At 44.1% G+C, this 17,900-nt stretch overlaps 1 protein-coding gene across 5 annotated transcripts in view; it reads left to right on the top strand.

Moving 5' to 3' along the window:
• Positions 1 to 17,900, top strand: part of cpeb3 (cytoplasmic polyadenylation element binding protein 3) — a 40,826-nt gene that overhangs the window by 4,807 nt on the left and 18,119 nt on the right. For 2 of the 5 annotated variants that reach the window (XM_023963162.1, XM_023963164.1), the window contains exons 3-5: positions 1,923 to 2,076; positions 12,425 to 12,481; positions 15,805 to 15,828. In XM_023963162.1, the coding sequence (XP_023818930.1) occupies positions 1,923 to 2,076; positions 12,425 to 12,481; positions 15,805 to 15,828 (235 nt within the window). The remainder of the gene's footprint in view (positions 1 to 1,922; positions 2,077 to 12,424; positions 12,482 to 15,804; positions 15,829 to 17,900) is intronic. The other 3 variants (XM_023963163.1, XM_020709256.2, XM_020709257.2) reach the window with 3 other exon arrangements.

The following is a 17,900-nucleotide window of genomic DNA, read 5'->3' as shown; positions in this document are numbered from 1 at the left end:
TTGATCTTCCTCACAGAACTGCAGTCTGAAGCGCTGAGTCATGCGTTTCTGAAATACACTGGGACTCGCCCACTGCTTGCTCAAAGGCCAGAAGAATGCATGGCATGGAGTTCAATGTCATGTGTGTGCATTAAGCTTACATAAAGTCCTTCCGCCTTTTTGATGGTAACAGCACTGTGTGAACCTCTGGAACTGGACGGGAGTTTGGAGCAGCCTCACCGCTTTGGTTCACAGGTGGACAATGTCTGATGCAGAACCGTTATGGAGTCTTATTGACGCCACCACGTTGCACACAAAACTTTCTAAGTTGCAAATGAAAATCTTAAATATTGGCTTTCAAATTTATTTATTTTTACTTTCAAATTTTTTTATGCTTTCAAAAAAAATTGTTTTTGCTTTCAGTTGTTCTTTTTCTTTCAAAAAATGTTTTTGCATTTGCAACACAAATGTTTCAGATGCGTTGTCTCCTCTTCCTTTTTTCCCATCTTACATTTTTCTCTCATAAGTTTCAGTTGAGCGTGACAGAGCTGCCATCAAACAGCTGCTGAATGTTTTGTTTGCAACGTGGTGCCATTAATATCACTCCATAAACTGTAGGGCTTTCCGATGATTCAGTCTATTTATCTTATAAACTCAACATTGTTGAACATCTTCCTTCTGGAAGTCGAAAATCTACAGCACAATCTTTATCATGATAAATTAATGTTTCATTTAAAAGAAATTGGCTTACATGAACATATCACTTCTTATCGTATAGCAGATTTGGTTGAACTAAGTCTGTTTCCTGCTGGAGCCTGTAGCTCTGCTGCTTCTTATCCTAATCTCCCTGTTATTGCTCTGATATTCCCCTCATGAGCCACATGGACTGATGAGTTGCTGCTTAGTGAAAACAGGTGAACTTGGACCCACATTTTTACACTCCTGTTACTGATGGTGTGTTCAAGAGCAAAGTCTGTGTGGGAATAAAGCATGTCCTCTCTCCAGTCCTGCCCACCACCACGGTGGTCCACATGGTGTGAGAGAGGAGGGGAAGAGGCGGAGAGAACCAAAAGCTCAGCATTTTAAGTGTATGCCGTTTGGACCGAGCGGGCAGATTTTTATCTGTGCAGGGCCGTCTGGCCCAAAACTGGGGGAATGACGCTTTTGAACGCTCAGCCGAACGGGTAACAATAGCTGTTGCGGGCAAACAATATGGCCCCCCGCCTCGGGCAGCAGACGCAGCTGCCAAGGGCCACCAGTTAGACGGGCTCCGCAGCTTCACCTTTGGCCCCCCATCATGTTCTCTGTATGGATTAAGCTTCAGCATAGGAGGTTCAGAAAAGTTTGATGAAGAAGAAGGAAATAATCAAATCCACCTTATAGTGAATGCACCTCAAGACGGTCATGCCGGTTTGACCACAAACCTTCAAATATTTGGAGTTATTTCTCCATAATGAGCGACTTTCCCCGAGGTGGGACTAAGAAAATCCATCTTTGTCACTTTAACCAGGTTGAATTTAAGTCAGCTAGAGTTTGTTGGATCTCAGAGGGAATCGATCTTCGCTGTTATAAAATGGAAAGTCTGTGAGTTCTCTCGGACAACGCGACCGATTTCAAAAGAAACCAAAAAAACAAGTTAGATCTTCATTGATTGATTCAGTCATAAAAAATAAATGAATACAATGAAAAAGACAAAAGCACAAACTAACATTTGGAACATTTTTATGAAATGTCGGAACCAAGAAGCGGTTCAGTTGTCTCTTTTGGAGATAATTTGATTTTGAACAACCTGCAGAAGGTTTTAGGGAAACAAAACCGTTCTGAGTTTTAGAGCGTCTTCCATGCAAAACCTCAAAATGTCTGTCTTTAACCCCCCCTGACTAAAAAGAATCTTGTCTCTACCATTCCTTGACATGAATCCTCTCTTCTGTTTTATGCTGTAGGACCGGAATCGCCCTTTTGATGCTTTTGGCTTGCATTCTTTGGAGAGTTCCATAATGGAAATGATAAGGACTGACCATGACAAAGGTAAACCACAGCCAGCTGGTGGCCCACCAATGACTATCGCTGATATTATATGGAGGAATCACTTTGCAGGTTAGGAATCTTCATTCGTCCATGCTTACCGTGTCAAGACTTTTGCCATTTCCTTTTTTTTTTCCTTTTAATCTGATTTTTATGTATTATTGTTTATACAATTTGAGATTCAAACTATGATGTTTTAGCTATAGTTAAACATTTCTCTATTTCTTGTTGATTTGTGAAGCGGAGTTCCGTTTTCTCACACGCGTGTCATCTTGGACATGAGTGTTTGCATGAAAATCCCAGTTTGACCTGTGGAACAGATCCTTTTCCTCTTGGACATCGGGTCCACCTTCTGAATCTGAAATCAGATTTCCAGCCTTTTAGGGGGGGCCAGTATCTCTCAGGCTTTCTAAGTAAATATTTTTGCAGCTCTCTGATCACAAGCCCCTTGTCAGAAGTCCTGACTCCCGATGGGGTCCTGTCAGGTGGGGTGTAAGGTTTTGATTATTCTCCACCGTCCTACCATGTGAACACTGGAAAAGTTGTGGGTGTGGGTGTGTGTGTGTGTGTGTGTGTGTGTGTGTGTGTGTGTGGGGGGGGGGGTGTTAGAATGATTTTTTTCTCCTCAGCTGCAGAGTTTGTTTTTCCAGTTTGTCTTGCGCTGCGTTGTTGCAAAATGAATGTCATGCCCTACAGCTACTGGAAAGGTATGCCAACGTCCTGCAGGGCTTGTCGGTGTTTGTCAGAGCAAAGTGGGAGGAGCTGTGAGAGAAGTCGGGGTGGGGGCAGGAACAGGGGTGTGCGTTCCTTGCGTGCTTCCCGCTGTCTTTAAAGTCTCTGTGCAAACCACACACACCTCCACCCTGAGAGCATACCTGCTGTGCTGATGTTTTAGATCTCAACACGCCATGGCACATTTATTGCCACCTCAGATTCTTTAAGCCGTGAAGGAGAATGACCCCAGGCTTAATGGGGGTGGGGGGTGGGGACGCCTATCTGCTAAAGCCTGTTAAGACGATACCAACACGGGAAAATGTTCAAACCTCCCACTTTCACGGGGCTTGACTAGCTGTGGCCTGATTTTATGAAACACACGGGCAAAGTTTGATGAACATAACTGGGTTAAATGCGATAATGGTCTCAGGTCAAAACGGGTCACAAACTCTGAAATGACAAATGGTGTATACCTATATAGCGCTTTGCTACCTTCTTTGAAGGCCCAAAATGCTTTACAGTCACACCCTCATCCACACACGCATCCACACACCGAATGGCTGCCGAACACTGGCGTCCAGAGGCAATGGCGGAATCCAGTGTCTTGCCCAAAGACAGTTCAGCATATGGGCAGGCAAGGTGGGAATCGGCCCTCCTGCCGCACCACAGCCTCAGAATTTGAAAAGCTTTGTGCCGTGGAATGCTTCTGACGTTCCTGATTCATACATTTTTGTTTGCATGCCTTTCTTGTGAGCAGAAGTGTGTTGCTCAGCTGTAGAAGGAAAAAGGTGTTTTCCAAATGTGTTGGCAGACGACATGCCAGTCATGGAAACCATGTGATCAAAAGCCTAGCTCTGGCAGATGAGACCAGGTTGGAATGGCAAACTTCTCAAATGAGTTTGTGTTGGTGGCTGTCAGCTGATGGGTCGGCTTTGGTCCGTTCATGTGGTTTGATTGGAAGCACTTAAAGACCTACTTCTATAAAAATTGTGCTTTTGGTGTTTTTAACGTGTTCTTTTGGCATTTTGTCATAATGGAGAACATATATATTCAGAAAATGAAGCATTTCTGAGTCTTTCTTTATTGAAATCGTAAATGAGGGGCAGATGAAAAAAAGGTCTAGTTTGTGACACAGGACAGGTCACAGTCTTCCTGCTCTGCTCCATTCTGATCATCCACTGTCAGACCAACAGATCCATGAACGTCTTTGTTTTCCTGGTCTGAGCTGGAATCTGGATCAGAACTGTACGACTGGATAGATCTGATGTTGACCACCTGATGTTGCACCACTAATGTTGGGTTGAGGTGGGCTGTAAGCTAGCAGGAGAGCAAGTAAATAGAAAGCTAATGGGTTATGGGAAGGGGGGCCGGGGTTGCTCTGCACCCAAACACAATGGGTTGAATTGCTGCCAAGGAGCTCGGTTCTGATCTGTTCTGACCACAGCTCCTTCTCCCAATCTCTCTCTAGATCATGAAGGTGTTCGTTGGTAAACTCTATGTGGGTCTGCACCTGTGTCTTCTTAAGCAGGAGGACTTTCTGAGCTCTGAAAGATGTTGTATATTTAAGCTCTCCCAGTATTTCCAATGGTTTTCTGGATGACTGTGGTTCCAGCTGCTTTGAGATCATCAACTAACTCCTGTCGTGTTGTTTTAGGCTGATTTCTCTCTGGTCTCATGATCATGGAAGTCCCACCAGGTCAGATGTCACGATAACCCCCAGCTAGTTGCTGATGGTTTTGTAGTCCAGTCTGGTCTGGTGCAGGTCTACAATCTTCTCCCTTCAATCCACTGTAAGCTCTTTAGTCTTTCCATGTTGGGGAGTCTGACTGATGGACTGATGCTGTGGACAGGCGTCTCTTCTACAGATGATAATTTCAAACAGGTGTCTTCAGTTCAGAGTTGATGAGGAGAGTCTAACTGCTCTGTGTGAACCAGAAGTCTTAATGGTTACTAGGAGACCAAATACTTATTTCCTCCACTGTATTCATACTATGGAAGAGTTGATCTGACTGTAACTCAGGCAGAGATGTGAACATTGATGAGTCAATATTCAGCTTTGTAGATCACATTTTTTCACTTTCTCAAACTATTTAACCCATGAAAATAAATTATGAGAAGTTTGTGATACCACAACACTTGTTTGGAGAAAAGATCTTTCAGGCATTGTTTCTGCATTTTTGAAGTGCCTTTGCCATTAATGACAACTATTTGATGTCACAAGTTGATCTGGTTCAACTCCCATAATCCTGCTGACTGTATGACTAAAAGGAACTTGATAGTTACTAAATTCTCATAAGCTCCTCCCCTTTTTCTCTCTGTCACTTCAAAAGATAAAACTATTAGCCGTCCGTCTCATTCCAGGAATTTTTCTGATCAGCTGAGAACCAGTAAAAAACAAAACAAAGGAACCCAGTAGAGCCAGTTTTAAGCTTCTAACTGAGCACATAGCTGCCACATCCATCCCATCCCAGACATTTCTTGCATTCTTTTCTCAGCTTGGAATACCTGTTCCTGCTACTGTAGTGTTTTGGTATGCAGGAGAATTTCTTTCTTCTGTTCACCTGTGTTGTGAGTAGAGTATGTCTTCTAAAGGGAGCATGAACTGACCCCACCCCTGTCTCCTGCTGAGAGTTGAGGTTACCTCATCTTACCTGTTTTTGATTTTATAAATCATACGTTATGGAAGCTAAAAGGAAAAGATCTTTTTCAACGGTCGCACAGTAGAGCCACACAGCAGAGACAGAGGTCTGCTGTGACCGTGGAGAATGAAGCTCCCTCTACACAAAGACACTCTGGAAAAACCCCACCAGTTTCCAGTTTTACAACAACTGCCTGCAGATGCACCAACACACACAGGCACACATGGGGGAAGCATACCTCTTCATTGTTGCTGACTCAAGCATTCTTTCCACACTCTCTCGCATACCTATTTCAGGCTGCCATCCATCATGGTCTGGTCAGCTGAGCAGACCGGCAGCCTCTCCCTGTTCCCTGCCACTCATATGTCGTCACTAGCCACCTGAGAAGCACTAAAGTGTTTGTAAGTCCCTTAAGTCCTTGTGAAAGCAACGTCTGGATCCTACGCCGCCCATGTTGTGTCTTTCCCTCGGCGTGTTTGCCTCACTAAGTCCCATTTCTGCAGCTCTAAATCTTTTCTGTGTTGAGTGTTTCAAGTTCAACAGCTTTATGTTTTCTCTGTCTTAATAATTCTGAAAACAAAACATTTTTACATCAGTTGAGTTGATTAACCAAATGGAAACTTAGGTTAGGCATGTTGTTATTGACATGAGTGCTTTTTTATTTTGGTCACTCTGAACTGTATTGAAATGCGTAAAAGTTCCCTTTGATAATAATGAATGAGAAGAAACACCTTTTTAATTAGTGTGGTATTTATTAACACAAAAACGAGGACATAAACTAAAGATGCCTCCAAATAACAAACATTGACCGTGTCAATAGCAGGTTATTTCCAGCATTTGACAACGACATCTCCTCACTAGCCTCAGTTCTGCCAGGTCCCTTTTTCTATTTTTTTTAACTGTCCAACAGCTGGGCAAACAGATGAAAGCTGAAGGCCTCTAGTTGGAGTCTCTAGATCTTCTGACAAACCAGAGGTATGTCTGAATAAACCATGAAGCAGCATAAAGCAACAAGTTGCTGGATGGTTACACTCATTACAGTGAGGTTCAGATGTACTACACGTCTATAAGGGTGGGGTCTGTCCACACACACACTCAAATGTCACAAACATACCTGTTGGCTCTATAAACGTTCACGTCAACATGTACACAATACAGATAATGTTCACACACTCATGCTTATGCATTTAGAGACCAACTAGTGTGAAATATTTCATTCAATCACACAATCTTTTTGTGCAAAGGTGAGCTAACACCTGTGCTCAGGTGAGTGTTTATGGTCTTCTAAAATGGATGGTGGAATGTAAAAGGAGGGAGGGAGAGTGCCCAGTCATCCCCACACCAAGACCCCCGCCACAGCAGCAGCTAGAACCCCCCAACACCCGCACGGCAGCAGATAGAGAACAACCGCCCCCCAGGTGATCACATCCGCCACCCAGGCCAGGGCCAGCAGGACCACCACGGGGCCCCCAAAGCCAGAGAGCAGGGAGGCATGGGGGCACAGAGAGTGTAAGCTCCAGCCCAACCAGGAGAACAGACCCCCCCCCCCCGCCGCGGCGGTAGGACCCAACGCGGGACCCCGCCCCAGACGAGCACCCCACCACCACCCAGGAATTCTGGGCATCCCCCCGCCCCCAACCCAGTCTCTGCTTCAGCTGGTCCCAGACGTGATCTATGGGGTTCAGGATGTTGATGGTTCTATCATGTCTCTGATGTAAGACCGTGCAGTGACTGAACCATCTCCAGTAACTGAACCAAAGTTGTGCTGACTGCTGATGCGTGCCCAGACTGTTGCTCCTTCTCCACCAAGGAGAACCCTGGAACCATGCTGACCTCGGCGCTCACCTCACCTTCTCCATCAACGTTGACGATCATCATTTCTGTGAAAGGACACTCATCAGTGAACAGGACGGTGGACCGTTGCTGCATTGTCAGGGTCACATGGTCTCATACTGCAAACGTTCACGGCGGTGTCTTGGTGTCAGTGGATTCACCTGCAATGAAGTCATCTGTCAATCAAACTTTTTTTATATAGCACCTTTCCTATGAAAACATAACACAAAGTGCTTTACATGAAAACAAACCAAAATAATATAAAGACGAGCAAAAAAATTAAAATAGAGCCCTCTTCCCAGACTTACCCCCCCCCCCCCCCCCAGCCCTTTCCCACCTCCCACCCCCTAACTGATGGGGATAGACAATGGGAAATAAGCTGAGCACGAAAACAAAATGTTGGTTGTTGGAAACGCTAATATTTGGGACAAGTCTGCTGATGACACTTTGAGACACACCAGGAAGGTCTTAGTTCAAATCCCAGCTGGGTTCTTTCTGTATGGAGTTTGCAGGTTCTCCTCATGCATACTTGGGTTTTTTCTTAGGCGCTCTGGTTTGCTCCCACCAGCTCTGTGACTCCAAAAGGCTTTCAGCAGATTCTGAAGATGGATTGATGATTGGATAGAGGAATGGATGGAGGGGTTGAGTGTCTTTGAGAAGCTCATGGGCAGGAAGGATGAACCGACGGTGGACAGAAAGCTTCTACAGCCAACAGTGTTGGTGTGTCACCAGAGAATGAAGAGACGAGGAGCAGCCTATTCCAGTGTGAATCTGCTTGTCCTTGGATGGTTATTGCTGGCCCTTCTTTACCATGAAAAGTTGTAAAAGGCTGGGGGCAAGGCCTCGTACCGTTGGTGATGATCCGTTTTACAGTTACGCTTCCATGGAAGTGTTGAGCAGCAGTTATGGCTTGAGGATTGAAGTTCTCGAATGTCTAGAACTCAAGCAGTATTTTTGAGTCTTTGGTGTGATATGACTGCAAAAGGGAGGCCACAGTCTTCCAGGAACAGCTGATGCTCACCTCTTGGCCACAGAGCTGGTAGGCAGAGTTCCACGTGTGCTAAGAATTAGGTCAGGCAAATGGTTAACCCTCCGACCAAGTTTGGCCCTTTAAACTTGTCATCCTTTTCTGTTAACAGCCCATGATGATTTCATGTGAAGAAGGATGTCCCTGTACTTTAAACGGCATGTAATGACTGCACACAGATAAGATGATGTTTTTATTGGCAGCTTTAAAGGTCAGACCTCACCTTTCTCTCCAATAAACAGCATCATCAGCGTGCTGTGTTTTGTTTTGGTGGAATAGTCATGACTTCTGTAGGCACAACTGAGTTTCTCCAGTTTGGATCGCAAAAACAAGCAGTTAGAGTAGCTCTCACAAACCCTGGAAGCTGTTGAAACACTGCTGTCTATGCCAAGCAGTGCTCGGGGGTTAACTGTGTTCTAAAGAGCCCTTCAAAAGGACCCGAAGGATTTGCCATTCTGAATTCCACTAAGCCATAACTGCAGTAACTTGTAGACTTGGCAGAGAAGCTATTCTTCCTTTAGAGTTGGGTCTGTCATCAGTTTTAGAAACCCCTCAGTCTTGTGGCTAAACTGACAAACAAACTTTGACCTCATTGTAATCCGTGTTAAATATTTCTGCAGACGGCTTGAAATACCAGCGTTCAGGGAGGAATCCATTAAGGATCCAGGCGGGTTTCTTAGTGACACCTCCACCCGTCTCTCTCCCCAGTGGTCTAGTGTTGTGAATTAGCCTTGTTTTTTCCCTCTTTGCTGTTGAAACCATTTTTTTAAAACCCCTGCTGAGGAAATGATTTAATTTTGGGCTCTACTGTTAACGAGAAGAAGCAGAACCAAAGTGACTCATTTTCATGTCCAATCAGTTTTTACATCTAGTCATTTTGTGATAAGAAAGCATTTGCGTAATTTGCCGTTTCTTTGTGTGGAAGCAGTCCAACAAATCACAAATATTCTAAGTCAGTTTTTAATGGCCAAACCATCAGAATGGTAACATTTCCTTTGACAGTCACTTCTCTGATTCCTGATTTTCTGTTGGAATATCAGATGGTTGAAATGGTTTAGCCAAAATAAACACATTTTGAGCACTATTGAGCAATAACAGTAAACTTATAGAGCCATGTTGCAGGGAAAAGGAGTCACTGTTGGTGAAGAGAAGAATAACGTCTGTTCTGAGTGCTCGACATCTCCTGGAAATGATGACAACATCGGAGGCTTTCTGCAAGCAAATGTCACTGAAGCAGCAGAAAGTCCGGTCCCCCACCCCGGCCCTCCCAGCCAGCTTCTGGAGAAGCAGATGGCACATGCCCAGAGTTATTTAAAGGCTTCAAGAAGGCAACTGTTTCAGGCTGCAGGGTGCATGCAGAGGGCTTAAGATAGGACTGCTAAGTCACTGGAGTTCTGGATGTGGTACTGGAACAAACAGCATCTGACTCATGACTAACTGCTGCTGGTTATTAAGTGACTGCTGTGGCAAAGATGAAGGAGCCAGTTTGAACATTTGGATTACTGCTTTGTAAGCTGCATTTGGTGTGGTGGTTTTAATCGGACTATGAGCAGCTAAGAGGGCCGGTTATCACTAATAATGCTGCTTTGGAGGTTTAATGAATAAAAATACTGTCTCTAGCAGGCCAGATCTTTAAAATAATTGAGTTTTGCAGTTAATTGCAGCCCTGACTGTACATTGGTTTAGGTCAGTGAGAGATGTACAGAGAATGTTCTAGATGGAAAGGAAAACGTGGCCCTCTCATGCTTCCCTTTCCTACCTTTCTACCGACATGATGCAGAGTAAAAGACCCCTTTCTTACCTGAATGTAACCACTGAGATCACAGATTTAAGCCCGTATAGCCCACTACCTTAAAGATTTGACCAAAAAATGCACTTATTTTTGGGAAATAATGTTTTGTTTTAAATCATTTAAAGACATCTAAAAATATATAATTTTCTAAATGAAATCTAGATAGAATCAATTATGATACATTTGTTGATTTGTTACGTTTTTGCTCACAATAATGTTCGTTTAAGATGAAAAAGCACCGTATTTACCCAGTGTCTGAGGTTTGGTAGAAACATTTTCGCCATGGCGTGACTGTACTTAAACCGTCTGAGACTACCTGGTTATACAACAGTTTTTTAAGAGATAGGGGTTTCAGAAATACATTGATAAAAATATAATGGTTAATAACAATAGGTAATAAAGGGTTGTTGGCTTGGACATTTGCATTTCTGCTCATTAGGTAAAACGTTTCATTCAACACCGTTTCCTCTCCGTTTACCAACAGAAGCTTTGCAGATCTTGACAGGCTTCTGCAGGAACACAGCCTGCAGCTATGGACATGTATCTTTATTGCTCATTGTTCTTAATTTAGTCTTTTTTTTATTGCACCATATGAGATGGAGCCGATGTGCAGGATCAGCTGAGAAGATGAAAATGAGCCTCTATGAAGAACATTTGATCAGGAGGAACATTAGCAGCAAAAACCTTGTAATCTGGTTGGAGAACCAAACAAACAGACCACCCACACATTTATCAATGCACAGATTTGTGCTGCTGTCTCTTGGGGCTGTTGACCTTGGATGACACTCTGAACCTGACTATCAGATGCAGAACCAGAGAGGGGGAAAAGCCGGAGATGGTCCGACATCCCTCTCTGGAGGTTAGTCACACTAGAGGGCTGCATTGGGATCGGGTCCCGCCGGGTCCCGCGGGACCCAACCCAAATCTCGCGGAATTGGGCGGTTTGGATTGTGCTGCGGGCGGGAGCGGGCGGCAAAAAATAAACCCCGCGGGATCAGTGCTGCCATGAATATCTCGTGAATATATATTAGCGGACTACGTTAGGCTGAGCGGCTGTTGGATTCTTATGTACTGAAGCTCCGTGAAGGCATCAGGTAGAGACGCCCAATGGCCTCTGTCATCTAACCTGTTGTTGGGGGTGTGCAACGCCCCGCCTCTTACTAAGAGCGCGCTTCAGGCCGTCTGTCTGCGCGCGAACACACGCACACTTTTAACAGAACAGGATTTGTGAAAATATATTTAATATTTAAGTTGCACATTACACAAGAGGAATGCATCAAAAGATGAGGCTGGAGGAGGGACATGAATCTCTTTAATAATATCAATAAAAATACATGTTTTTTTCCTGCGGGACGGGGGACGATACAAAATCAATGCATCTCTATTACTGTGCGGGACTAAATTCTCTGAGTTTTGCGGGTGCGGGCGGGAGTGGACATACATATTGCGGGAGCGGGCGGGAGTGTAACGCATACGTTGCGGGAGCGGGCGGGATTGGTCAAAAATTCAGCGGGCGCGGGCGGGAGCGGGATGAAGAAAATAGTCCCGCGCAGGGCTCTAAGTCACACCCTTCAGAGGGAGGAATGATTTCTGATAGATGGATAGAAATGATCACTAAGTAGGATAATCACTTTGAAGGAATAAACTCGTCCTGACCTGCACAGGCCTCTCTTCCAGATTAGTTTATAACTAGCTGAGAGGATTGTGGAAATCCACATCTGTGGAGCTGTGAGGCTGTCATCCCCCTCATGGTTTTGCTCTCCTGACTTACTGCTCTTTCACCAGATCAGCTAGTTCCAGTCTTGTTGTTTAGCCAGGAAAGCCCACCTTCCTTTACCCTGTGTAGAGATACCAGCATCTTCTCCCCTTGCAGTTCAGATTGGATCCCCGTCTGAACGTGTTCCTGATGTCGTTGGATTCACAAAGTCAAAAAGGACGTGTCATAACCACTCAAGCGGGGCGGATTTCCTGAAGTCTAATTGGAATTTGACTGTGCAGCATTGCAGCCGCTCCTGCAAATGACGCTGGTGTTTAATCTGAAACCAGTTTTGTTTGTTTTGCTATTTTTCCTGCCATTTCCTACATGACCATAACCGATAACCAGGCAGTCTTCCTGTAAGGCAGACCAAACAGCCATGAAACGGTCACCACAGCCGCTCCGTAGATTTCTTTTTCAGCTGATTGGATCTCACTGGCACTGCAGAGATTTGACATGACAAATGATTTCCAGGTTGTTTTTCACATCGCCTGTCTGTATTTGTTAAGACTAATCATTTCCTGGGATGTTGGTATTTTCCTGCTGGTGAGGATCTCATTGAATGCCTGCTGATAAACTCGATTGTTTGCCAAATTTTTAGTGTTGTCCATTCTTTGTAACAGTCTTCTTTCTGTTTTCTGTTTTTTTTTCTCTGGCAGGACGAATGGGACTCAACATTCATCACCCTGGATCTGACCACATCGTGCCACTTAATAGTAAGTAGCACTTTCAGTGAAGGACTGAACCAGTCTTCAGCTTCAGATGCATGCGGTCCCTCTGCTCTTCACTAGTCAAAACATCAGCGCTGTCATCACAGAGCTGGATTCCCTCTCACCATAATCGTAGGACAGACCTCTTGGTGCTTAGGGAAGCACACTTGACCTGTGAATAACTCTACCAAAAATACCCCCACATGTAAGACTAGATCCACCCTCAGCCATCAGCAGATGAGCCAGAGAAGGAGTTGTGCTCTTGATATGCTCAGACATGACCTGAACATTGCACGTCATTGAGATTTTCTTGATAGAACCTCTTGATTTCCACCTTTGTGCCCCCTTTCCCTGTTTTGCTTTCATGGTTTTTATTGTTTGGCCCAATTCTCAACAAAAAAACAAAACGGGGACCCCTGACAGGAGATCAAAACATGACGGGGAAAGCTTTGGTTTGACTCCTCGGACACGCTACGTTGGTCTGCAGGGTGTAGACGCTAACAGCTGCTGGAGTGTCTGCCTTTTGTTCTTCTGTGTATCCTCTGGGATTAAATCTCACACTGACGTTGTGGTGTTTTACTAAAGTCTTCAAAGCCTTTTAGAGCTGGGTGTCTCCACGGCAGCCTCGCTTCCGTCACACTGTGACAGTCTGTGAAGCTGAACTTCCTATAGACGCCAGCAGCATTTGAAGTAAAGAGAAAAGTCAGTAAAGTTCCACTTTCTGATGTTTTGTTGCTCTCAAGACAGCGCGGTAGAATCGTCTTTCAGGCGTTTCAAGCTAAGCGGAGCTGGGAAGACATGAAACTCATCATGCCCGCAGGAATCAGCCGGTTTCCTGTGAAACATGCGCCCTCTCTCAGATACCACACAGCTGGATGTTTGTTCTTTCTCCCGGTCTCTCATGGGTGCATTCCCTCTGGCTGTGGAATGGTAGGGTTTCTCAGCTCTGTGTTCTCTTCATTTGCTCTGGTTGCTAGGTGACTTTGTTTTTGCTGAGGCCAGACAGAGATGGGGCAAAGCTACAGAGACTGTCCAGGCTTTTTTGGAATGAAGACACAGATCTTTTTTAATGAAAACATGGGCAATGAGAAGAGGCCCGGAGACAATAAACTCTCAGACGAGCCAGAGGGGCAGGTCGCATAATGAAGTGCTTACAATGCAAAGCCTGTATTGGTTTTTAGAGGCAATGGGTCTTCTTTGACCACAGAGGGTGTACTTAATACTGAGTTACCCCCTCCACTTAGCTGGCATTTTGGCCGTGCTAAACAGTGTTTTGGCCTCCTTATGGTTTCATTTTGATGCACGTCAGACTAGTTTGTGGGAACATTTTTGGAAAAGTTGAGCATGGGTTTTCAACGAGATTAGTTTTTTTTGTATGACTTGAGTTTCGTTGAACGTGAACGTTTGTTTTCTCTTTTAAAGGCCAATCTGTGACCCACTTTAAACAGATCCCAGAGTGTTTTTTTAACAGATGTGTGCTTTTCTTAGAATGAACACAACTTCTGTTGAAGTTGAGTTATGGCATTTGGACTTGGTTTACCTTCTTGGACACAATTCAGTTGTCTTCTTTTTTTGAGGTGATTCATCCAAAAAAAAAAAGCTGCCAATGGAGAAAGAAAAATGGTTTTACCACGAAATCTTGTTTTAAGGAAGAAAATCTAGTCACTAATCATGTGTTCTTAAAATAAGATAATTTTGAAAGGGTGTTATGAGCCACGATTTGATTCATATTATAATTTATGGTTGACGACACGATTCCTAGTCGACATTGGCTCATTTTGAATGATCCGATTCTCTGACTTTAAATGGATCCAGATCATCTTTATCCAAAACTTCAACCAGTGAGACTCAGACAGAAATTCCTGCTACTGAACAGTGAAGTTTTCCAGATTCTTGGATTTCTTCCAGATCATCAAGTGGAAATGAAATCTGTGTCCAAACAAACAAGTAAACTAGAATGAATCTCAAATCCATTCACATGTTAGTTTCCTAAAGTTCACCACTGTTGCTTTCACATCCAAAGAATCCAAAGGGAACATTCTTAGAACATTCTAGACACTGGATGGTCACATGACTTTATTCAAAGTCTGTCCACACATGGACTGTAAATATAATTCGCTCTAATTGTTTTCTTTTTGAAATGATTTCATAATGAAATAGGTCGATTAGATAACCTTGCCTCAGACTGGTTGGACTGTAGGAAAATGAATCGATTCATCGATTAATCGCTACATTACTTTGCTATTCAGAAACTTTGTTGATAAGATTGTTTTTCTTGACTTTCTTAGGATTCAGTTTTTGCAGTGCCCTCATCCAACTGGCTTCAGTTTGATAAAATGATGCTACGACTAAACTTCAAAACTGCATCGCCTGGACGAATGAGAACCTTCATCCACATAACAATTACTGCTGCTAAACAGAAGTGAACATGTTTGGTCTTCTTCTTCTGGCACTAAACTGAAAGACCACCCTGGTCCTGTGTCCCCAGCAGTCCAATTTGTCCTAACTACCACCACAGCAATGTTAGTATCAACGTCAGAAAGCTAAAAGAAAACTACCAAATCAATCAGGTCTCAAACCTAACACCTCTGTTTTTAGTCTTTTGAAACATCTTCACGCTTTTCCTGGATCAGAGTCCTGTTGGCCTCATGTATAATTGCCTCCAGTATCATTTTAGACCTCCATTTTTAGAAGGGAACTTGGTTTATTGTCCATGCCGTGTTTTTCCTTAGAAATGCTAAACCACAGCACTGAAATTAGAATGGAGGAAAAGATGACACCAATCATTTTGGACAGATGTCACCATCAGGAAGTCCTGCTGTGCCCCCTCCCTTCACTGAGTCCGTCCAGCTTCCTTATCTCCTCAGGAAGTTTCCATTCTCACCTGGCCTGCCTGTCCTGACCCAAGAACGCCTTTAATATTTTACCACGGTCATGATAATGACTAACCTGCCCCACCCGTGGCCCAGCCTGCCCCCTGCTTTATGGTCTCATTTGTGAACCTTCAGAGATGATTAGCAGGGACTCGCTCCTCTGCAGGTTCATTTAACTGAGATTACAATCTGCAACTATGTGATGTTGCATCATGGTGCTAAGTGTCTCAGCCATTTCTGTGGTTGAACCTTTCCTAATGCCCCCCCAGCTGAAAGCCTCCACATGCTTCTGTTGCCAGTAAGGGCTGCCCAATGGGTCTGCCTCTTCTGTGGTTTCATTGTTGTTTCTAATGTGGTTAATCTCCACAAAACCCACATATGTCTTTCCTGTACTTGTTCCCTCCCCAACCCTCTGTCTGTCTGTCGCTGTCCCCCCCCCCCCCCCCCCCCGAGCAGCCCGGAGCTATGGCCGCAGAAGAGGTAATGTGGATTTTCTCTGTTCTGCTTGCCATGCCGGCCGGGTCTCGCAGAGGCTGGGGGGGGGGGGGGGTCATTCTCATGTGTGATTACAGGAAATATAAAAGGTAGCTGACAGTTGGTCAGATTTACACTACTTTTCCAACATTTACTGCAGTTTTATTACCTTTCTGTCAGAATTTACCACAAAGAAATGGGATTTCTTTTCGGGCCAAATCTTTTCAGTCGTGCTTTTTGTTATCGGTGAAAATAAAGAAAGTTCCAGAAGAAAAATCTGCAGTGTTTCTGCAAATGCAGCTGTTCAGTTTGCAAACATGAGCTAGTTTGGCTTCATGTTAGTGACCCAGACCGATCTGTTCCGGGTTAAAGTTTGAACTGTTTTTTACGTCTCTAGAGGCGGCTGACCTTACTGTCAAAGAGGTTTTAAAACCTCAACCCCGCCCACACCGCTCCACAGACGTTCTAGTAGGAGGACATGGCCGGTTTGTTTAGGTGGGGGGCCGTAACGGCAGGCAGAGGGGCTGTGCTGTGTGCTTCCACTGATCGCATTCATCCGTCGGGTTTCCTCCGCTCAGTGGGGGCCAGCACAACAACACAGGCGACCCAGCTGCAGCTTCACTCCCGTCTCTCTGGGTGACCCAGGTCCTCCCCCTTTGGGGGGGGCGCCCAGCCTCCCTGTGGAGGATTCTGGAAGTCTTTATGACCCAGAGCTCGGGATCTCAGATGAGTGCTGCTACAAAGATCGACTGAAAAATTGACCGCTTTTCTTTCTGCCTCTGCTGCCTTTTTATCAAGAAGGGCGAGTGCAACGACCGCTGCACCAATCCAGCAGGTGACCTCACCCTCAGATCTGCCCTCATTCCTAAATGTCACCCCAAGAAACGTAAACTCCCCCACCTGGGGCAGGAGGACTCCTCCCACCCAGAAAGTGATGCCCTTTGCGTCAACTCTAGAGTGAGCGCAGCTTTCTTTATAAAACAGGGATGTCTGCTGCTGACATAAATACCAAAACTATAATTGTAAAGACAGGGCTTTCCTGGTACACAGCTGTGGGCGGGGCTTACCTTTTTGGACTCTTTGATTGGTGTGGTCAAACATGAACATTAAATGTTTACATAGAATAATTTTCATTTTTCCTTTAAGTCGACATGCTTCTAAATGCCGCATACATCAAGTGTGTTTTTCATGAATTCTGACATGAAGGAAATAGAAATGCAGACGCTGTTCCAAAGTTGATTACATCTGACAAAATGTCCGCTGCTTTTTATTTGCTGAACTTTTACACTTGGCGCCCGTATGCGACGGAAGGAAATCATTCATTTGGAAACAGTGATTTCAATCTTGTGCAACTAATCAGATGGGATGAGTGATCTTTTTTAATGAGTTCTTTTATTTCCTTGATCTAAAAGAATCATTTTGCTTTTGATCTAATTCTGTATATAGTATAAACAAGGAAATAGAACTTAATTAAAGGCCACAGGTTTCCTGAACTGCAATCATTTGCTAAATTGATTTGAATAATTTCATAACAGAAGTCATTCCTTATCAAAAGATGGGGCTTTAGCTTTCATTTCATGGGCTTTTCTTTTATTTGAACCAATTCTATCGTTCTTTGGAAAACTGGGAATCTGCAGAAAAAAAATAAAATTAGCTTTCAAATGAAGTAAAGATAGTTTGATATATTGGTTCTGGAAAACACCAATGTTTAATAAATTGTGATCATAATGCAGAGACATTGTGTAGCTCTGCTGCATTTTTCACACTAGAGTGTAAATGACAGACAGGCAGAGGAGTCGCACTCTAAAGCAGCATGTCGACACTTCATCAGTCTTTCCTTTTAAGGGTCTTTTCCTAAATGATCAAATGGGAATTTGAAACAGGACACTGATCTCAACGGAGAACATGATGGGGAAAAAAGGGACTTTTTCAGATTCTATAGACTTCAACCAACAAAGAGTACATGTCTGTTAAAATCTAAACGGAATCAACAGGTTTTCTTCTTCTTCATTTATTGAAAGTAACAAATCAAATAAATACAACAGAGAAACAACCTAAAGATGTCATTTGCAGGAGAC

This window comes from Oryzias latipes, chromosome 15 (genome assembly GCF_002234675.1).
Source record: "Oryzias latipes chromosome 15, ASM223467v1".
In the NCBI taxonomy this organism is placed as follows: domain Eukaryota; kingdom Metazoa; phylum Chordata; class Actinopteri; order Beloniformes; family Adrianichthyidae; genus Oryzias; species Oryzias latipes.
The sequence above is the reverse complement of the archived record's forward strand: the minus strand, read 5'-3'. Positions and strand labels throughout refer to the sequence as shown.